At 40.6% G+C, this 23,427-nt stretch overlaps 1 protein-coding gene across 2 annotated transcripts in view; it reads right to left on the bottom strand.

Moving 5' to 3' along the window:
* SLC22A23 (solute carrier family 22 member 23) overlaps nt 1–23,427 on the bottom strand; it is a 1,393,214-nt gene that overhangs the window by 890,183 nt on the left and 479,604 nt on the right. For both annotated transcript variants that reach the window (XM_044081567.1, XM_044081566.1), the window contains exon 2: nt 15,808–15,911. In XM_044081567.1, the coding sequence (XP_043937502.1) occupies nt 15,808–15,911 (104 nt within the window). The remainder of the gene's footprint in view (nt 1–15,807; nt 15,912–23,427) is intronic.

The following is a 23,427-nucleotide window of genomic DNA, read 5'->3' as shown; positions in this document are numbered from 1 at the left end:
TTTGGAGAATAAGGAGCTAGAATGGCAAATATTACTAGACTCATTTTCGTACCCAGGTTTGAATGAACACTGCAACATAGCTTGTGTCCTGAAAATGAGGAGCTATAAAAGATAATTCCTTTACCTTTGCCTTACTCCATTGTCCACTTCATTTTATTTTACTTTAATAGTAATTTGTAGTATATACACTTTTTACTACTTTTAAGATTCATACTTAGCAAGGATTCTAACTATAGTTGTCGGTAGAGATCTCACTAGATACTTTTTATATACACTTTTATATGTAGATCTGTTATGCACTGCTTTTAGACTGCTTTTATTGTGCACACACTTCTTATACATTTGCATGCTTCTAATGCACATTTGCTTGGTATATGAATGTAACAAATTGCTGAAGCACTAATGTTTCATGGTTTCCAACTGTTTTAAAAGTATGACACTACATACTTTTGAGAATGCTCCTAAACAGAGCTTTTACTCCCTGAATTTACTTTTGCAAGAAATGCTGCTAACACGCCTTCACTGTGATTGCATTACTAATTAAGGCGAGGGTGTGTTGTATAAAAACCTGACTCTGATACTGCATTTTACTTTTGCCTCTGATGAAGCTGTAGTTTTAACCACAGCGAAAACGCTTGTTTTAATAATAAAGTGCGTTAAGGTTTTTTCTGACTTCAGTGTGGCTTTATACGTGTAAGTGGATTCCATTTAAAGTGTTGCAGCTTGTACAGCAAACAGCCTCCACAACAAGGACTTTAACATTTTTTTGGGCTTTACGGTGCTTGTCCGGACTGCTTTTGTGTATTTTACTGGTTTCCGTTTGTTTGCTTTAAGAACACGGTACTTAGGTGGGGTGCCAGTTCATTATGTAGTTTGTGTAGAATGCAGCCTGTGATGTTGTCAGGTCCCATGGATGCTGTGTTCTTGGCTTTGGAGAGTGTGGTTTTTACCTGTGCAGCGGTGATTACAGGAACTTTGCATTCTTCCGGTATAGAGATAGGCCCTTTAGGGGGTGAGAGGGGGGGTAAAGTTAGCACTGAACCTATCTGCCAGGATGTTGGCAATATCAGTTGGTTCTGTATATATAGTGCTATTGTGCTGTAACTCAGAGCAGATCTGACTGTTGCCATCGAGATTCTTGACATAGCTATAGAATGCTGTGTGGTTGTCTTTAGAATCAGTGGCGATTTTGTTTTCGTAACTAGCTTTGGAGGTTTTTATGAGAGCTCTCAGCTTCTTACTGAGGCTGACCAGGGAGTTTCCCCAATCACATGATTTTACTATGTTTTGCAACAGTTTCTTTCTTCTTTTGCAGAGTTTGTTTATGGCAGGGGACCACCAGATTGGCTTCCTTTTTTGGAGGATAGCATCTTGGTTCTGTTAGGATTAGCATGATCCATGCGCTCGTGTAAGTGCTTATAAGGTGTATTTGTGTAGGATTCAGCAGTCGTACCTCTACTGTCCGTCTGCATGGGTGTCGTGAAGTTTGCCACTACTGTCTTAAGAAACATGAAGTTGGCTTTGGAGAAATTTTTTACAGTGGTTTCCCTAATGGGGTGTGGGGGCGGGATGTGGATGTCTAGGGTGATTAGCTTGTGATCGGATCTGACCAACGAGGAACTGACCTCTGTTGTGGAACACCTGTCGCCCATGTTGGTAATGACCAGGTCTAGGATATTGCTGCCCCTGGTGGGGGTGTGGATAACTTGATCCAAGGTGTCGGAATTTATGAATTCCAGAAAATGTTGAGCAAAAGAGTTGGTACATGAGTAGTTTTCCCAGTTAATGGTGGGGTAGTTGAATTTGCCCATTATTAGGGTGTTGGGTTGTACCCTAATATTTTCCAGTGTATCAAGAAATGAGAAGTGGGAATCCCGGGGGCATGGTGAGGGATCTGTAGCAAGTTACAGTTTGGATTGCGGTCTTGCCCAGAGTTCACTTGGATAATCTCGGATGCATTATGCTGAGCAACTAGCCTGGAGGTGTGGATATCCTTAATGAATATGGACACGCCTCCACCTTTAGTGTTTCAGTCCAGGTTAGGTGGCCAAAAGGTTTGGTATGAATTATAGCCTGGTAATACAGGGGTGCTCTCTGTAGCCTTGAACCAGGTCTCTGTCACTGCACATATGTCGATGTTCTCCATTTTATGGAGTGCCTCAAGTGAATGCATTTTGAGGTTTAGACTTCTAGCATTGAGTAGTATTACCCTCAGATTTTGCTTGTTATGGTGGTGAATTTGTCATTTGAACCTTGCCTAAAAAAGGCACTATAGGGGTGAAAAGAGCCTTAGCCAGTATCCGGAATCCCAAGGGTGACAGGTGTAGGCCATCTCTGGCAAAGCATTGTGGTCTGTCGATCATGTCATCCCAGGCATACAGATACTGGATCCCCTTAGAATGTCACCAGAAGCTTAGCCAATTGAAGTCGATCATTTTGTCCTTGTACCCTTGTACTGTGGTATCATTCTGGGTGATGACAGGATGCTACTCAGGGCTACAAGATCAGAGAGCTCCTCCATGTCTCTTTTCATGTAGTTTAGGGAGGTACGTCTCAGGTCATTCACACCAACATGGACAATGACAGAGTCATATTTGTACTTGTTGTGGAGTGACCTGAGTGTGTGCTTTATGTGGTGGATCCTGGCACCCGACAGGCAACACCTTCTTTAGCCTGGTGAGTGGAACATCAGTGTGCCTGACTATAGAGTCACCTATAAACTAGAGTGTTGGTTATGTTGTTATGCCTTATGGGCTGTGGTTGAGTGGCACACTGAGTTTGTGGGCTATGTGTCATTTGGATTGTGTTGGGGGGTGGAGGTTGCTTGCGTTTCGGCTTTGGATGTCTCTGTTGCTTGAGCAGATTTTTATTGAGAGCCTCCGCGAATGTAGGTGTGTGTTTTGTGTTTCTATGTGTGTGTTTTGGTGGAGTAGGTTTTGAGGAACTATGTGATGAGTGTGGTGTGGTGCAAGTGTTTACCTTCCCCTCTTGACTGTCTAGTCCAGTCTTGGGTGAAGACAGCTTTTCTTCCAGTTTGGCTATATAAGTGCATCTCTCACAGGTTGTAGTGTTGGGTGGTAGGAAGAGAGGGTTGTCTATGTACATGAAGCAATTGCTGCATTGCCCCAAGATGTCCAGATTCATCAGGTAGACAGGAGAAAACACCGGAAGCTGACCCTTAGACATGCCTGGATAGGTGCTTATTTATTAAGTACTAAAAACTGTTTTCCTCTAGACAAGTGAGGAGAGTTGAGTGCTGTAGTAATCTGTAGCTTATTTAGTGCTTACAATGAGTTCTGAACATGTGCTGAGCTCAAAGAAACAGATCTGAGTGCTAAAACTAAAAAACTGACTAGCTCTAAGAGAATTTTGAAGAGCAGACTTTATGGTGCTGGGAATAGTTTAACCCTAGCTAAGCAGCAATGCATGAAGTGTATTTTTTTTTTTGTAATATAACAGTAAGAAATGAGCAAACTGATTTAAACAAATTAACCAATTAACCAATAAAAAGCTAAAAACTGAGCCCTGTTCCAGCAGTCTTCGATCAGACAAGTTCTAACTGCACACTCCTGCCACTAGGGTGCAGGGGAACCTTCTCCAAAAAAAGATGGTCTGGATTAGTGCTCAAGTTATACAAACAAAGCTAGATTCTGCAGGTCTGAATTTAGTCTATGCTACAGCAAACAAGGTGCACCAATTTTAGAAAGAAACAGTTTAAATAAGCAGGCAGAATAAACTTTTAACCAGAAACTCCCAGCTCAGAAGGGCAGAATCTACCCACTCCTCCCACAAGAGTGTAGGCCACACCTTCTTAATGTAAAATAACTGGCCCAAAGCCCAAGTGCTTAAACCAGAACTAATACACTTTTAGAATAACAGACACTAAGCCTTCAATCAGCAACTCCCAACTTAGAAGGATGTAAGCTACCAGTCCTGACACAAACCTTCTTAATGTAAAACAACTGGTCTGAAGCCCAAGTGCTTCAACCAAAGGCTTAGAATAACAGTTACAATTTAATCAGGCTACTAACAAGCAGTAATAACTACAGCAGAATAAATGCAGTAAAGTAGGAAGAAACACAAAAACAGTAAAAGCAGATGACTAAAGTGCAAATTTGTTTATATAACAATAGAAAATGAGCAAACTGATTTAAACAAATTACCCAATTAACCAGTAAAAAGTTCAAAACTGAGCCCTGTTCCAGCAGTCTTCAATCAGACAAGTTCTAACTGCACACTCCTGCCAGTAGGGTGCAGGGGAACCTTCTCCAAAAAAGATGGCCTGGACTAGTGCTCAAGTTATACAATCAAAGCTAGATTCAGCATGCCTGAATCTAGTCTATGCTACAGCAAACAAGGCACACCAATTTCAAAAAGAAACAGTTCATATAAGCAGGCACAATAATCCTTTAATCAGAAATTCCCAGCTCAGAAGGGCAGAATCTAGCCCCTCCTCCCACAAGAGTGCAAACCACAAACCTTCTTAATGTAAAATAACTGGCCTGAAGCCCAAGTGCTTAAACCAGAACCAATACAGTTTTAGCATAACAGACACTGAGCCTTCAATCAGCAATTCCCAGCTAAGAAGGATGTAAGCTACCTGTCCTGCCACAACAGTGCAGACCACACACCTTCTTAATGTAAAGTAACTGTCCTGAAGCCCAAGTGCTTAAACCAGAAAGTACAGTTGTGTACACCTACCATAAATGTAGATGTTCGAGTGTCTTCACTGTTGCAGTCATGACTGGAGGGTTCTCCCCTGCCGGCAGGCAGTCCTCGGTCGGACAGAATCCCAAAGTCTGGGTCTGGCGTCGGCTGTTCAACCATGCTCCCTGACGTCAGAGCACCAGGAGTACAAAGCTGACAGCCGACGCCATCTTCTCCAGTTTTTCTTGCCCCAGATGTCAGGAGTCCCAAAATGAAAAAGGTCCCATATCCTTTGCAAATGCACCTCAGAAGAATGGTGAAAAAAGGAACCACACAAAAGTAAAAACAATAGGGGATAGGAGGGAGGGAAACCCAGACTGCAACAGTGAAGACACTCGAACATGTACATTTATGGTAGGTGTACACAACTGTACTATGTTCATCGTGTTTCACTGTTGCAGTCATGAATGTAGGGTAGAACCCCAAAGCTGAAAGAAAGGGAGGTGGTTATAAAGAAGAAGGGGTGGCTAAAAGGCCCTGCAAGACTGCAGAGGCAAAGCCTGCCCTAGACTTAGAGTAGAGAGGTAGATTGTAGTGCTTAGAAAAAGTATGCACTGAACTCCAAGTTGCAGCCTCCAAAATGTTCTTGGTAGGTACTCCCCTGAGAAAAGCCACAGAAGTGGCAGCAGCTCTGGTGGAATGAGTCCGTATACTCCCTGGGATTTGCTTTCCATGGTGAGAATAACAAAATCTGATTCCATGAGCAATCCATTTAGAAATGGTCTGTTTTGAAATGGCTTTACCTTGGGAAATTGAAGCATAAGAAACAAACAATTGCTCTGATTTCCTGATGTCCTTGGTTCTGTCCAGGTAAAAACGTAGTTGTCTGTGTACATCCAAGGAATGTAAGATCCTTTCCCCTTTATTTTGAGGAGTGGGGAAAAAAGTAGGCAAGTGGATAGTCTGATTTAAAGCCACTTTGGAAACCACCTTAGGCATGAAGGTAGGATTAGTCCTCAACGACACTCTGTCTTGATGAAAAATAATATAAGGCTCCACAGCCATAAGAGCTTGTAACTCTGAAACTCTCCTGGCAGAGGTTAGGGCTAACAGAATAGTTGTCTTCCAAGATAAAAACTTGATGTCAGAAGAGGCGGCAGGCTCAAAAGGAGGCAAGGTCAGTTTTTCCAAAACATAGTTGAGATCCCAAGCAGGAATGGGAGGAGATCTAGGAGGCCTTAAGTTCTTAGCTCCCCTGAGAAACTGTCTCATGAGCTGGTTGGAAAAGATTGGAGGGTCTGTATTATAATGAGCAGAAATAGCAGAGGCATGCATTTTAATGGAAGAGAAAGAGAGACCTTTATGTAAGAGATCTGTCAAGTAAAGTAAAATTAAAGGAATGTTCGGAAGAAGAGGATCAGAATTCTGAGCCTGCATTCAGGAACAAAATCTTTTCCATTTTCCTGCATAAGATTTTCTACTACTAGGACGTCTGGCTTCCAAAATGACATCCATAACCTGCTTGGATAGGAAAGAAGAAATCAAAGGCCCTGGATTAACCAGGCCGCCAGGCTGAGAGTTCTGACATGAGAGTATAGAACCTGACCCTGATGTTGGGACAGAAGGTTCGGAGACTGAGGTAAAACCCAAGGGGGGTCCAGACATAGGTTTTTCAGAGTTGGGTACCAAAACTGTCGAGGCCAATTTGGGGCCAGCAAGATTATCATCTTGGGCTTGTCCTGTTTTATTTTTAATAATACCCGTGGAAGAAGAGGAAGAGGTGGAAAGGCATATCCCGAAAGGTTCCTCCAACTGAATGATAGGGCATCCACTTTCCAAGCTTCTTTGTGGAAAGTCCTGGTGCAAAAATTCTGTAGTTGATGATTGAGGTGGGATGCAAAGAGGTCTATGTGAGGACATCCCCAGACTGCTGTTATCATCCTGAATATTTTGGTGTCCAGCATCCATTCGTGTGGATCTGAAAGGTTTCTGCTCAGACTGTCTGCCAGGAAGTTTAGCTTCCCTGGTAGAAACTGAGCTTGAAGGTCCAGATTGCAAGCTAGAGCTGTGTTCCATAGATCCATGGCTAGTCTGCAAAGGGGGTAGGAATGAGATCCCCCTTGCTTGTTTATGTACCACATAACTGTGGTGTTGTCTGTCCGTATTAGTAGTTGTCCTGGATGTAAAAGATTCCTGAAGGCCAGTAGAGCTTCCTGGACGGTTAACATTTCCTTTAAATTGATATGCAGGTGCTTCTGATCCTTTGTCCAAAGGCCCTGCAGACAGTTGCCCTGAAAATGGGCTCCTCAAGCATAATCTGAGGCATCCATGGTTAGAATCTGAGTGGCAGGAGGCAGACAGAATGGTTTCCCTTTGTTTAGAGTACATGCCCTGGACCACCAAAGAAATTCCTTTTGAAGGCAAGGAAGGACAGAGATCAGTATGTCTAAACTGTGGCAATGCTGAGACCATACACTTTTTAGGTACCACTGTATTTTCCTCATGTGTAGTCTTGCATATGGTACGTGAAGGATGCAGGAGGCCATGTAACCCAGAGCCTGCAGGAATCTCCTTGCAGATAGCTGAGTTAAAGTTGCCAAGGTTTTGAAAGTTGAAGCCAGCTGTAACTGTTTTTCAGATGTTAGAAATGCCATCTGGGTTGTGGTGTTTAGAAGAGCACCCAGAAAAGTTATCTGTTGTGAGGGTGTCAAATTTGACTTTTTTATGTTGACAGAGAAACCCAGGAACTTGAGGAAGTTCTGAACAAATTCTAGATGCTGGAGTAAGACATCCTTGCTGTCTGCCTGAATTAGACAATCATCCAGATAAGGGTAAATTTGAATTCCCTTGAGTCTGCAGTAAGCTACTACTGGAGCCAGGCATTTGGTGAAGACCCTGGGTGCAGTAGACAATCCAAAGGGCAGTGCAGAGAATTGAAAGTGCCTCGATCCGGCCTTGAACATGAGGTATTTTCTGCGTTCCTTCCTGATGGGAATGTGTAAATATGCCTCCTTTAAATCCAAAGTTACCATCCAAGCATCTTTGGACAGCATTGGAAGTAGCTGCTGTAGAGTAAGCATCTTGAATTTTGGAATCTCTAGAAAGGTGTTCAAGACTGACAGATCCAGAATGGGTCTTCATGAGTTTTGCTTCCTGGGGACTAGAAAGAGCCTTGAGTAAAAACCTTGTCCCATCTCTGAAAGTGGAACCAGTTCTATGGCTTTCATAGCCAAAAGAGCTTCCACCTGGTTTAAAGCCTCCGTCCATTGATGTTTTGGAAGGTCTGGCCATCCGCTTGGCCTTGGCAGGGTATGAAAATGGAATTTGTAACCTCTTAGAACCACATCCAGAACCCACTTGTCTTGGGTTATATGAGTCCAATTCTGATAAAAAACAGAGAGTTTTCCTCCGAGAGGGGCTTCCAGGCAAGAAGTTCCTGCAGCCCAACAGAGGGAGTCATTGAGTTTGTTTCCTATGAGTTTGTGACCTGTCCTCTCCTCCCCTAGGGGTGGAAGCAGTCCACTGTCTTGGTCTATAAGAACCTTGTGTTTGAGGCCTTCCTCTGGAGCGTCTGTATCTACCCCTCTGAGGCCTATCTGAAGTGGGAAAGGACCAATTTTTAGAAGGCCAATTTCTGCTAAATCTTTGTGGCTGTACTTGTAAGAAATCTTTAACTGTTTGCATGGATTTCGCCTTATCCTCCATCTTTTTAATCACTTCTTCAGCTTTTGATCCAAGCAAAACATTAAGCTGAACAGGAGCATCCAATAATTTAGCTTTCACTTGTTCTGGCAAATTTTGTTCCTTTAGCCATGCATGCCTTCTAATGACTGTGCCGGAGGCAGCAGCCCTACAAGAAGCCTCCCAAGGCATCAAATCCACAGTGTAAACCATGCTTTCCAACTTGCTCAGTGGCATGCAATAAGTCATGTAATTCCTTATCGTCTGCACAGGCAGAAATGGAAGTAAGCTTTTGTTTTAAAACAGACAAGAGAAATTGCTGGTATTTCAGCATATGAAACTGACAGTTTAAAGCCCTGATGGACAAAGTAGCAGAAGTGTACACTTTTTGCCCCATCTTTCTAAAGATCTAGAGTCCTTTTCAGTGGGAATGGGATTTTTGGCAGAAGCGGCCTTAACTCCCTTAGGGCCCTGAGAAATGGTTTCAGGGTCAGCAGAAGGGTTCTTGCATAAAAACTGGTGGGAATCAGGAACCCTGTAATATCTATCTGGCTTGACAGGAGCAGGAGGAAAAGAATCGGGGGTTAAATTAGCCTCCGAAAAAGCATCATCCACACTATCCAAAACAGGAGGAATAGCCAGGGGTCTATGTTGGGGGAGAAGAAGAAAATCCCTTAGTCTTTTCTTAGATTCTGAATACTCCTGCCCTTCCCAGTGAAAATGCTCCCTCATTTCATGCAAAGTTTCCCCAAAAGAGAAATCCTCAGGGGGAGAAGCTGAGGGAATAGATTCCTCAGCATCAGAATCCTCATAAGGAGGGAAAGAATATTCCTGGTCAGAAGAGGAAACTGAAGAAACAGAAGCCTGATCAGAGGAATCATAATAAACATCTTGCCTTGGCTTTTTATCTGGAGGGGGATGTGAACCCCTAATCATAGTAAGTAAATCCTCCGCCATCTTGAGTAAATGTTTCTGTGACTTGGGAGCCGGTTCAGAAGAGGCCTGTGTTGCAGTCTTTGATTTAGGAGGAGTCTTTGCCTTTGTCTTTGGCTTTGCCTTTATTATAAGCTGAGTAGGCCTGAAAACCCCTTCGGACGCCGGTACCTGCATAGCGGCTCCGGACCCATCAGAAGGAGCATTATCCGAAGGTCCTGCAATAGAGATATTTAAAGGCCTTGTTGGCTTCTCATGAGAGTCCGTTTCGGCCATCGGTTCTGAAATGGCTGACAACAGGGGCTGCAAAAGCACCTCACTGACGACGGCCAAACCTGAAGCTGGCTCCGCTTGTGCGCTATCATCAGATTTGGACCTCGGAGGCCTGTCTTTATCCTTGCGACGTTTGTGAACTACGGTAGCCGGAACCGTATCCGACGACATTTTGTAGTTAAAGCGCCTACCGAAGTAATGAAAAGCAAAATCGTACCTTCGTTTAATTGTACGTTGATTGAATCTAGCACAAAACCAACAACTAGCTACGTCGTGGTCAGGGCCTAAGCAAGGAATACAGTAAGAATGAAAATCCTTATGAGGTATTTGCTTCCCACATGAAATGCAATTATTAACTTTTTCTGACATCGGACTGGAGCAAGAAAAGGTTTCCCCAACGGGGTACTTAGCTTTGAGTGGTGAAGAAAGTCTTTGGACTGAAGTTTATCAGAAAAAATCATCAGGAGTCTGCCGACCAGCACTTGCTAACTGCTATCACCGCACGGCAAGAAAGACTGGAGAAGATGGCGTCGGCTGACAGCTTTGTACTCCTGGCGCTCTGACGTCAGGGAGCATGGTTGAACAGCCGACGCCGGACCCAGACTTTGGGATTCTGGCTGACCGAGGACTGCCTGCCAGCAGGGGAGAACCCTACAGTCATGACTGCAACAGTGAAACACGATGAACATCTAATACACATTTAGAATAACAGACACTGTGCCTTTAATAAGCAATTCCCAACTTAGAAGGATGTAAGCTACCTGTCCTGCCACAACAGTGCAGACCACAAACCTTCTTAATGTAAAACAACTGATTTGAAGCCCAAGTGCTTAAACCAAAAGGCTTAGAATAACAGTTACAATTTAATAAGGCTAGTACCAAGCAGTAATGAATGCAGCAGAATAAATACAACTGAGTACTTTTAAGAAGAGGCAAAAGAAAAATAAAGCGCATTTTTTTTAGTAAAGTGCAAGGAGACAGGAAGGAGGAGCAGAAGAAAAATTCAAGCTTAAGAACCTAAGTGGGTTGGCCTTCTCATATGTTCTCTCTGTTTTAAGTACAGTAAACACCAGACTGGGAGGAGTGTCCCAGATCAAATTTACAGTAGGGGCGGGCACCTGCAAAGCCACCAACTATAGCAACACTACAATAATAGGGTGGGAGGGGGGGGAACAGTTTCAGGACAGATGAGAAACATAAATCAATGCCAGAAAATATATAAAATAATTCAGTCAGGCAAAAAAATAATTCAGTCAGGCAAAATTAAGACAATGCAAAACTCTGAAAGGTTAAAATGCCAAGAAATATACTTATCAACCAGCGAATTTCCAGATTGTTTGAGAATCACACTTCAGCCAAAAACCAGGAGTTATGTTACATTATATGCTATATGTCATGTTATATTATGTTAGGTTATGTTATATTATGTTATGTTAGGTTATGTTATATTATGTTATGTTATATTATATTATGTTATGTTACATGTTGTGTTGTTATATGTTTTGTTATGTTATATATTACATTATAGTATATGTTATATGTTATGTTCCAGCAGTGCTGTAATACATACATACTTGTTTCTGTATATTCAACAAAAATCTCCATAACTTGCGTTAAGAATATCACCTTTTATCTAGAATTTGTCTCCATTAGATGGCTCAGATAATGACTGAACAGGGTCCCTGGACAGACTCCATATCTACCTAGTTAAGAAAGTAATAAATAAATACCTACCTAGTTAAGAAAGTAATAAATAAACAAACAGATAAATAACTTATACATGAGTAAGGATTATCCATTGCTGTTTGCTGCCTCTTAGCAACACAATGAATGGCTCTAGCATCACAAGTTATTTATTGTTACTGTTGGTTAGTAGTAATTCTAATTCAAGGGGTTTCATACTATGATAATGGGTTAGATGTGAGTTATTCTAATAAAGAGGAAGTTATTTGTAGGAATATGTCTTCTCCTTGTGCAATTACATGCTCAAGAGTGGCAAGCTAATTACTGTACTGGTGTACAATAATACAAACTGGGTTTCCAAAGTGTAGTGGTTATACAACAATGTAGTAATTATGATGTTTATCTAACATGCAAAAGGTCACCTGTTTGAAACTGGGTGAAAAAAATACTCCCAAAACACAATGATTCTGTCAGCACCACTGATGAGATATGATGCATATGGATAACACACACATATATATATATATATATATATATATATATATATATATATATATATATATATATATATATATGTTATCAACTGAGCGTCCACAAACAGCATAGGACCAACAAAATAAGGTCCAAACAAGACTAACATACGCTGCATAATAACGGAGTCCAAGCAGGAATGGTGCAACAACTGGATACATAAAAACCACACTTGTTTTAATGTTCAGCAAAAATAAAAATTGCACTCATTTAGCACTTTCATCCACATCAAAGTTTACTTCATCAGAATAAACTATCAATTACCCTCTTATATACTTCATTTTGGCACCATAAATCCCCATTAAATAACAATTACATAATTAAAATTTTGTGCATTTTAAAGTGAACTAGTGCTTTATTTGCTTATACTACCCTATAGTTAGCTCATAGCTATCACTTAGATATTCTACATACATCCTTCTTACTGATATAAAACACACATTAACGTCCTCTGACTACATGAACTGAACAAAAGTATTAAATATATAAGATTTTATATAATTGTATTATATGTTGTGTTGTATTATATTTAATCTAATACAAAATATGTTAACTTCATTAATGCAAAAAAATAAATAAATAAATAAACAAAAACGTAACAAAACAAAAATGGAAACATTGTACATATAAATAAATGCCATTAATTCCTACCTATCTAACCTATTATATACTTAAACCTAATTTATATTTGTAAAAATCCTTCTAAAAAAATGCAAAAATATATGCTTTTATTGTCACAACTATAATATAGGTTTAATGGTAATAAATTAATTTAGCCCAGGCTCACTGGCCACATCTGTTAATATTTGCCATTTAATTTCTTTCTGTCCAAGAAGTGCCTTATAATTACCCCCTCGTGGTCAAACTAACCTGTTCAAGAATGGCAAATTTAAAATAATGAGCATCACCATATTTGTCCACGTCTGTAAAGGACGTTGTTTGTGCCCTTCCTTCTAATGCTATACAAGTGATTATAAATTCTTTTCTTAAACTGTCTCTCTGTTTTACCTATATAGTAGCTGGGGCAGGTCATACATTTAGCCATATATATAATGCACTTAAGAGTTGCAATTCCCTTGTTTAAAAGTTATCCTAGTATTGTTAACATTCTCTAAGACTATACCTTCTTCTTCTATTATGGCATGACACTGCCCACAGCTACCACATCTCCTAGTATGTTTGTTCTGGTCATTCATTACTCTCTAAATTTCTCTTAATGTTTCCCTCCATTTTGTAAACAAATGCTTGCGTATCTCCAATTATGTTCCTTATTTCCTTGTCTACTGTTAGTATATTCCAATTTCTACATAATATATGTTTTATGTTATTCACATATGGGGAATATTCCAATACACAGGTCCTAATATAATGTGCTTCATTACTACTTCATACTATATACATATTTTTAATTCTTTCCCAATTAAGGGGGATATTTACTTCCCCATTCCCTCATAACATAATCCTTTTACATCATCCAGCACACCATCTGGATACCCTCTGGAAATAAATAGGGACTTAATATAATTAATTTCTTCAATCATATCATTATACATGGATGTCATTCAGGCAGCTCTTATACACTGTCCTTTAAAGATGTTTTTCATCATTTTCCTTTGATGATTGCTAGAATATTCCAAATACCTATTAGAAAAAGTGTTTTTCCTATAAATATGGGATTTAAATCCATTATTAGTTTTAGAAATAAAAGTATCCAAGTATGCTATGCCTTCTGTACTACTACAATATGTAAATTTTAAATAAGTACTGGTATTACTTATATCGTCTTTATAATTAGTCTTATAATTCTTCTGTAATGTTTTGTGGACCATCACGGAGGATAAAAATATCATCCAAAAATCTGGAATAATGGCAAATGTACTTATAATAATCAAACTTGAATATGAAATTGGTCTCCCATTCCAACTATATATATTACATATAGATGTCTGAAACAGCATATCATTAATCACAAGAAATCTTTGGGTCAAAACCTCTAAAGGTTCTCAGATTTGCAGTTCAGTGTGTGCCAGATCCTCAGGAACAAATGCCAAATGCACCACTGCTTCTCCTGCAGCATGACTCAATTCCCCCTAATTTACCTGTACTCCAGTTCCTATTTCCCTGGCAGTCACATGACTAGAACAACTGTGATATCACTTCTGTTGCTCTCCTGCTCATTAGAAGCATCACAGGAGCAATCAAGCTGTAGCCAAAAAAAAAATGTTCTCGTGTAAGCATGCTCCCATGGGTCACAGATGTACTGTGGATGTGGTCACCTACCTCTACTGGATCACATGACCCAGAGTTTCTGGTACTACAATAAATCCAGGAACCTTCTCCCTTTAACTAAGATGATAAGCTGCTCTAGTAGTCCTGCCTGGTTCATGTACCTGCAGAATGTTATAACACCATTGCTCAATGGCAGCAAGAATGCCTGTTGTGTTCCACCACTGTAGTAAAGAGCATTTCAAAACTCTTCATTTCATGAAATCAAAATGGTTTCAGCAAGCTTAAGTTCTTCCAAAAAACATTTTGCTTAATAGACTATACTTAGAATGTGTGTTTTTAAAATGTTTAATTTCAGTGGCTCCCAAAGCTGAATTTAGGCAAATCCAAAAGTTAAACATGCTGAACTACTATGTTCTGCTCAACACTGTTGTTCCCATTTACATTCAATATTCTTTTCAAACGGGAAGTTTTTTTAATATGATAAAAAAGTACAAAAAAAATGTGCTTCTGTGTTTGTTGTTTACATATATAAACTGCAATATCTTAAATATTTATGCACATTCAGTATTTTAACTCAGAGCCTAGATGACTCAACATTCAGATACTTCACAAATTATGCTTCAATAAGCGGCATTTTGCCAGCTCACTTACACCAGGGGAAAAGTCGGGATTACTAGCTAGGGCTTCAGCTCACAGTAGAAATCAGGGGTTGCAGCCCTGTCACAAAAGGATGGGGATCACATTGCAAGACCATCTGCAGACAAGTTTTGCAATCACATTGCAGCATATTGGACATGGCCAGAAATGTGGGCAGGGCATTACAAAAAAAGTCTCTCATTACCAGCCGGAGGGAGGTGCACTACAACACTCTGATCTCCTCCTCTCCATCTGCTCCTCAGAACACACACATTAATCTTCCCATGGCTTCAATCTACAACCCAGTCCCAGAAGTCCAGTCAATCACCAGTGGGAAGTCTTAGCTGTAGTGCTTAAGGAGTGGGTCAAAAATATGGCAAGATGGGAATGAAAAACAGAATGTTAGCTTCTGATACTATCCCACCAGTCAGCCCACTGTTTTTAACATGTTACTCCTCTACAAGAGATTTACTTCTAGCGTTTCAGCTAAGAATACAGCTCTGGTTCATTATCTTTTTGGATTCCTTGTTAAATCGCTAAACTATTTTAAAGTTCGACTAGTGCAGGTAACTTTGGGTGTCTATACTGCAAATTATCCCATTACCTGGAAGCCCAACAGTTACTGCACAGAGTAGTTTGTCACAGAACACGTAGTTATAGACTGGCTGTCCACAACCAAATCTGTAAACAGCAGTCTGCAAAAATATACCCCCTCAGTGCTGCTCTGAATTCGAAGCAGAGATAAGTTAATCAGTTCTTTCACAGAGTTTAACTCTCCACCCAACTTAGCTTATCCTGGTGAATAAACAATAGGACTGAATAAAACAGTTATCAACATGAAGACAAAGCTCATTTCATTTTTTATACAAGTTGTAATTGCAGTTCAGTGATTTTAGGAGCCACTGTCCATTGTTCTTTGGATAGTTACCTGAATAAAAACTGCATTTTATGAAACTGGATACTATACGAGTCAAAGACAACTGTTTTATAAATACTTGGTTCACTCACAGTTCCCAGATGTAATATCTGCATTACGGACAAATATCTACAGGCAAAAGTACTCATTCTGTAAGATATTTGCTACAGCAAAAGTGCGCAAAAATGTACAAAATATTTTTGGAATTCTAGTATATGGGAGACAAGAACTGCAAATGAGAAAAGGAAATTGTAGAACACCAAAATGTATTAACTCACCAGTCAGCAATCATGCCTGTTATAAGATAGCCAAAAATTGATCCAACTAACAAAGAAAATTTCGCAATGTCAACTTTCCAGGAAGAGTCGCAAACTAGATTCCACTGTAAGAAAGAAAAAAATAATGAACAAAATTTATTCACACTGATTCTATTAGCTATTCATAAAATTGCACTTTAAACAGGCTTCAGAACTTTTTAGAGAATTTGGATTTTATTCGTGAAAAGACTTTTTTTTTCATTTTTGTATAAATACAAATACATTACAGTTTTAAAAAAATATTCTTCTCCTGCACACTAAGATAGAAATGAACAATACTGTCGCATTGGAGTAATCATACATGAAACCAAAAATACAGTACACCATTTATAATGTGAAGGCACTGACCTTTACTGCTCTTTGTATTTATTCTTATCCAAGTAGACATCTGTGTGTGTTAAAGTGATATATGCGGCATTTTAGATTTATTAGCACTCGATTCAGTGAAGGTGTTCTCACCTCAATAAACCTGTCTAGGATTTTAGTAGATGTACACATGACCTGATTACTTGATTAAGCCAATTCAGGGTCAGGGGAGTCTCAGTCTATCCTGATATGTAAAGGGCACAAGGCAGACAAACCAACCCAGAACATAGTGTTAGTTTATGGCATAAAGAACTATGGGCATTTTGGAGGTTCACTTCACAATGATTCTGCGGACGCTTATGCAAAAAAATCATACATCTTCTTCATTTCATGATGATAGGGGTTTCCTGGCATGGTAGTGATGCTAATAAGGAAATTTAGCATGGCTGTCTCTTACGCCACTTAGTCTGTAACACATGACTTAGTGCCTTTGCCATGTGTAAGAATTTAGTCTTATTGCACGCTTGGAATTTATAATTCTTTCTTACTTCTTCCGACATTGTATTCATTAACCAAATGATATCACCCTCTTGGCTATAGAAATGCACCTCTTACTGAGCATTTTATTATTGTACATCACACTCGCTCCTTATTGGTCCTTTTCATTGTTCTCTTTCCTCGTTTTTCTGTTCTTATATTCAGTTGTCAAGCTGACTCTTGCCATATTGAAATGAATCAATGTATTTACTGTTTCTCTTTACTAGCTCTCTGATTCTCAGGTTTCACAGATAAACCATATACATAGCTACGATGAAGTAACTCCAACTGACTTTACTGTACACATTACTATTTTATTTATTTCCAGTTCTAAAAACATTGGATTTCATACTGTTCCAATGTTTATGTTCTTTGCCTTATTGGTTCAGGTTGTACCTGATAGTCTTTTGGACCAGTGTACCTACCCAGTTAACAAATGCATAAACGTGTGAATAAATAAATCAAATTATTATCAGAGTACAATATGCTCTCTGGGCTTGGGACATACATGTACACACTGATCACATATTAAGCCATTCTAGTTCATTTTGTTATGGCTCTGTGCTATTAGAGCCCCAGTGCTGCATTATGATGAACATCATGTGACAATTTGAGCATGTATCCATATACATCAGGTGATATCTGTGGCTGGATCCTAGTGCACACGAGAACATTTTGTGAAACTGTGAGACTGGACATGGTGATGGGAACAGAAAGGCTAATGCTTTGTGACCAAAGTAAAGCAATATTTTCTTCCACAGGAGCTTTGAGGCCACTGTAGAATGCTGATGTCTGGCATATGCTTTCAAGGATGGTGAGTGACACACTGGTGTAATTATTCTTGGTGAACAGTGCAGGCATTGTTAGATAGACCTGTTGTTGCATCATCCTGTGCTGTTTAAAGAATGTGAAGCAAAGGATAGGGACAGATTGAGATGGAGTTATCCATCCAGCCATCCTCAACCCCTTTTCCCATTCTGCACAGTGGGTCAGGGTGTCATTTCTGCAGTGACAATCATCTTGAGCTAAGGTTTACACCACTGGGTGGCTAGTCCTGCCATGGTAGTTCATTTGTATCATTCACTTGCGCGCGCACACACACACACGCACACACACACACACACACACACACACACACACACACACACACACACAGATTCACTCACCCACGGCCAATTGAAAGTGTCCAATCCACCTACTGCACGTCTTTTGGAATGTGGGGGGAAACTGAAGCACCTGGAGGAAACCCACATGACTACAGGGAGGGCATGCAGACTCTGCACAGAAGGCACCTCAGCTGAGAATCAAACCGGAGAACCTCTTTCTGTGAGGCAACAACTCTAACCTCTGCACAACTGTGGCCACCCTACACACCTCCACTGATGGAGTTATATTGTAAGCATTTATTTTTTTCTCTATTCTGTTACTAGGTCCACCAGTGCACTGAGCTTTTCTTACTTTGTCTTTCAGTAGCGGAGGAATGTCAATTCAACATCGAACGATATTGTAGGAGGTAAGAGTGCCCCTACTGGCAATGGAGTGAATATGCATGTGCACTACAGCACAGTGCAGCTACAATTTTACATGTAACATATGCTTGCATTTTATGCATTCTCTCTCTTCCTTCTGCAGATCCACTTGTGGCTGCAACAGTAGAGCAGCTGTGGACACCTCAGAAAGCACCTACTGATGATGCTAATGCTTTATAACCCAGTGGTCACAAGGTCTATCTCTCAGTAAGGGAGAGAGGTCACCTTGCTGAAGATAACCTGGAGGACTCATTGATGGCCTTTCTGGCCACTTACTGGGGTGGTGAGGCTCCTCTTCTGATAGCGTCCAGCATGGGTTCCTGTGATCTTCTGACAGCAGATGCTGACAGTGATGTCATCAACTGTCTGCTGACATTTGAATGCCTGTGACACAATCAAGGAACACCTCCTGTCATTGCTGGTTGTGTCACATGACTGGCATGCTCCTATCATCAGGCCAGTAGCCTGGACTTTACATCAGCTATGGGCAAAACTGATGTCTGTGTGGGTTGCCTTTGAGTTAGCCTAGCATCCACCATACAACTTGCCTTATTCCCCCATCTTGTATTCTCCCACGTTGTGTCATTTCCCCTATTTTATTTGCTGTTCAGTCCTCTCCATTACCAGGCATTTACTATCTCAGTATGTTCATACACTGTTGCCCCACCCTTTATGTCAACACCATTCCTTTCCATCTCTGTTTTATTATCATTTCTCTACCTTATCTTCTGCCTCTTTCCTTCACATAACTATTCCGCACCATCTTCCCCACCTACTTTTTGTCTTCTATTACAAATGGGAGTTTTTCAAAGAAAAAGATAAATACTTCTCCTTCCTACTATCTGTCATTTATTTGTTATGAATACCATGTACATTTGTCTTCTGCTTACTATCCTCACATCTGTAAGTTTCCTATCTCATCCTGTTCATCCCATTATATGATGGATTGAGTTGACACTTTGTCGTGCTGGTTTATCTTGGGCTGTCTGCCACTCCACATGTAGCAGTGATGTTGAGCATGTGAATATGCACTGCCTCAGGGATTCCTGCCTGCCTTTCTTGTGATGTCAGCTGCTCTTATTACACACAATTTGCTAGCACATTTGCACTTTTACCTTGCCTAAAGATACTTCTCCCCATAACTTGGCTCCACTAATTTACTCTGCAGTCTTTTTTCTCTGACTGCCGGTGTTGTGCATACTTGGCTACCTATATGACTATCTGCAGGATGCATCTGATTACAGGCTGCTTAATGTTTAACCTTAAACAGATATGAAGCATCTGTACATGATGCAGTCTTTACTTCTAATAGCTAGTGGATAGTGCAGCAATAGAGGAAATCAGGAATGGGGTAGGTTCAAAATCCCACATTAACTTGAAAGGGACTCTAAGTTTGTCATTATCAAAAAGCATAGTGAAATATTAAGAGGTGTTGTAGAACTTTCTCATGTAACCAATGTAGAGAGCATTGATACATTTTAATTTCTCCCACCTTTTGCTGCATTAGTTACTCGGATACAAGTATTCGCACTCCTAATAATTTGGTTTACATAAGTTGCACTACATGCTCAGCTTTGTATATCAGTTGTAGTACTAGGACACAATGTCAACATTTATCAGTCTGTCCTCGCTATTCAGAAGAGGAAATCTAATACTGTTTATGCTGATGCTGTATTTGTTGCTTCAGTTTTGAAAAATTGTTATTTTATGTTGTTTTCTTTTTCCCTTTGGAGATTGATATTAGGGGTGGTGAAGGGGGCTACTTCCCGATAATACAGAATACAAACTTAATGCCGATGTGTTTCCAAGTCTTAGTAACCATTTAAATGTAAAATCTTTAAAAAGGAAAAAAAATACTGTTTCTAATAGTTTTCAAACCTTCAATCAAAGGCTCTTCTTTATGTAATTTCCTGTTTATGTTTATTAAGTCACTTTTTTCAGTCATTTGTTACTGTGAAAATTCAGTCATGTGATTTTAATGTTTTTTCTACTAGTTGTCATTGATATTTATTCAAATATTTAAATGAACATGTATGTCTAATGAAGTCTGTCAAATAAGATGAAACTGCTTAGTTTTATTTTGTTCAATGAACTGGTGGACTTTTTCTACTTCTTGTATGCTTCATTCGCTTACTTTATTGGTTGCAGTACGAGTCATGGCTGTCAGTAGGTGTACTTCATGGACCTAAAAGAGGCCTCTTAACTCAGGAACACTGAGAGAAGGGTTTGATAAATCCAGAAATAAAAAAGATTTATGTCATCCAAGACTGGCCACAACCAGTGATCAAAACCCAAATAAGCACCAGCACCAGAATTACCCGTTCTAAAGACTTAAACCTTGTTTTGTGATATAAACAGGACCTGCTCGACAGACATGTATGTATCCGAGAGACTACCTCATCTCTGGAACAGGCTACCCATCCATGTGAAGCAGAGTTCCTCCCTAACCCAATTCAAGTGCAACTTAGACAGTTGGATGACGAACACGAAATTCATCCCTGGATTGGCACCTATGTCTCTAATGGGCAGAAGTAACCTATAAATGGTTCATTTCCCAGGCCCAAGCTTACACTTATCAAGGGTATCAGAACTTGTCAGAGATTTGGGATGCATGGCTAGGCTTAAAAAGACCCTTGTGGTTGTTAGTAAACACCTATGAACCTAAAAGGGGGTTCTTGTTTATGGACAATTACTACAGGTGAGTCGCATCTCATTTTGTCACCTAGTGTACTCTTGTCACGTCAGACAAAGGCCTGGTGCTGTTATTTGGTAAAGTGGCTTACGGAGACAGATTAGGCATTTTCTTGGTAAAACACAGCCAATTGTGCCCACCTAATCCGGATAACACCCAACAGTAAAAACACGTGTGCCATCCAGACAGAGGCATCAGATGTTCGTATGGACACCATGATGCCAAAAATGACCGGAGATGAAAAAGAAGTTGAACAGTTTGTTCCATAAACACCTTGTCTACCATGTCTGCAGAGAAATGTCCAGCATGGAGAAGTGATAGTCCTTTACTGAGTGGAAATGTGTGGCCATTAAATGGGTCTTGGAAATTCAGAACTACATTCTCTTTGGCCAGGCCTTCTGACTCTTAACTGACTACTGTCCATTAAAAATGGCTCCACCAACAGTTCATAGGTTCATAAGTAGGTACTACGCTATATGCCCGAGGGCATTTATAAGCCTAGCCAGAGTGTGTTGGCCTTCACCACCCCATTAACTAATTAACTGATCCTCTGTCATATAGAGCCAATGAAGTGATCCCAGGGGTGTTTTTTCTGTTACCCATTCACTCGTCAAGGTTTCTCTTGAAGAGTGTTAGTGAGGGGCTCTGCCTAATGTAGTTTGGAATTTTGTTCCAAAGCATGGGGAGTCTCTGTGACAGGAATCTATCCCTCCAGCCTGTTCTATTTATTGTTATGGTGAGGTTTAGCTCACTAGAGCACGTGGCTCGCAGTGACTTGGATTTCTTTAGGTGGAGCATGTCCATCAATTCTGAGTTGGACATGGCTGTGTAAGTTAGGCAGAGATCACCTCTGAGTAAGTGATATGCCACTGAGTACAGCCGGAGTTTTTTCAGTCGGGCTGCGTAGGACATATGTTTGAGGCCAGTAATCCTCTTGGTGAGGTACTTTTATGGTCTCTCCAGCTGTTGGAAGTGTCTTGTGAGGTACATCCCAAATGGGGCATTGTACTCTATGATGGGTCTGATGAGTGATGAGTAGAGGGGCACTATAACCTCTTTATTTCTAGATGTGAATCCTTTAGTAATTAGATGGGCCACATAGAAGGATTTCCTAACTACTTTGGCAATATGATTGTCAGAGGAGAGATTACTATCTACCTGGGTCCCCAGATCTATTATTACCTCTTCTGTATTAAGGGTGCTGCCACCTATGTGGTAATTCGTGGGTGTTTTGTTTTTCCCAAATGGGATGACTATGCATTTTTTGGCATTTAGCTTGAGGCCATGACTTTGACACCAGGTGTCCATCTCAGTAAGGCCCTTTTGGAGGATGTCCATGTCAGCCGGAGGGTCAATTATGGCTCCCATTTTTCAGTCATCGGCATACTTGGTTAGCCATAGTCCTCCTGTGTTTGCATGTACTTCTAAAAAGTATATGCCAAACAGTAGGGGTCCCAGGACCGAGCCTTGCAGGACACCACTTGTGACTGGTTTAGAGTCAGACCTGGAGCCCGCTATTCTTACTGTGTGAGTTCTGTCTGTAAGCCAGTTGGCAACCCATCTCATGACGTAAGGGTTTATGTTCAGGCTGGTGGGTTTTTCTGTAATACCAGAGTGGGGAATGGTGTCGAAAGCCTTGGCAAGGTCAAGGTAGGCTGTGGGAACAACCTTACCCTCGTCTATGGTCTTGGTGACTGTCTCGAAAAAGTCAACCAGGTTTAGTAGGCATGATCTGCCCTTAAAGCCGAACTGGGTCGGGTCAAGTGTTTAGAGGTTCCCAATGTCTTTATTAATGAGTTACATGATGATGTGCTCCATAGCCTTGCAGACCAGGCTAGTCAGGCTTATGGGGTGATGGTTACCAGGGTCAGTTGTGGTCCCTCCTTTGTGGAGTGGAATAACCATTGCTGTGTTTAGGTGGGGGGTTAGTTTGTTCTGTAGTTCGTGCAAGATGCAGCCTGGGACACCATCTGGCCCCACTGACGCTGTGTTTTTGGCTTTTGAAAGGGCTATTTTCACCTGTGCATCTGTGATTTCTGGGACACTACACTTTTCCGGTATTGTTGTGGGTCCTTTTGGGGGTGAAGTTTGCACTGAATCTATCTGCCAGGATGCTGGCAATATCAGTAGGTTCAGTATATTTTGTGCTATTTTGCACTAGTTCAGTGCATATCTGCGAGTTGCCACTTAGATTCTTAACATAGCTAAAGAAGGCTTTGTGGCTATCTTTTGAATCCTTGCCTATTTTTCTTTTAAAGTTAGCCTTGGATGATTTTATGAGGGACCTTAGTGTCTTACTGATACTGATCAGTGATGTATTTCCTTCTTGGGATTTGCTTTTTTTTCTGTACTAGTTTCCTCCTTCTATTGTATAGCCTGTTTATGGCTGGGGTCCACCAGACTGGTTTCCTTCTCTTAGAGGAGTGAGTCTTGGTTTTGCTAGGTATGGCATGATCCATGCATCCTTGTACGTGCTCATAGAGTGCATTTGTAAAGGTTTCTGCATCTTAGGCAGCA

The sequence above is a fragment of the Protopterus annectens genome, chromosome 1.part1 (genome assembly GCF_019279795.1).
Source record: "Protopterus annectens isolate FY-2018-M chromosome 1.part1, PAN1.0, whole genome shotgun sequence".
In the NCBI taxonomy this organism is placed as follows: domain Eukaryota; kingdom Metazoa; phylum Chordata; order Ceratodontiformes; family Protopteridae; genus Protopterus; species Protopterus annectens.
Note: the sequence above shows the minus strand (reverse complement) of the source record. Positions and strands in the feature narration are given on the sequence as shown.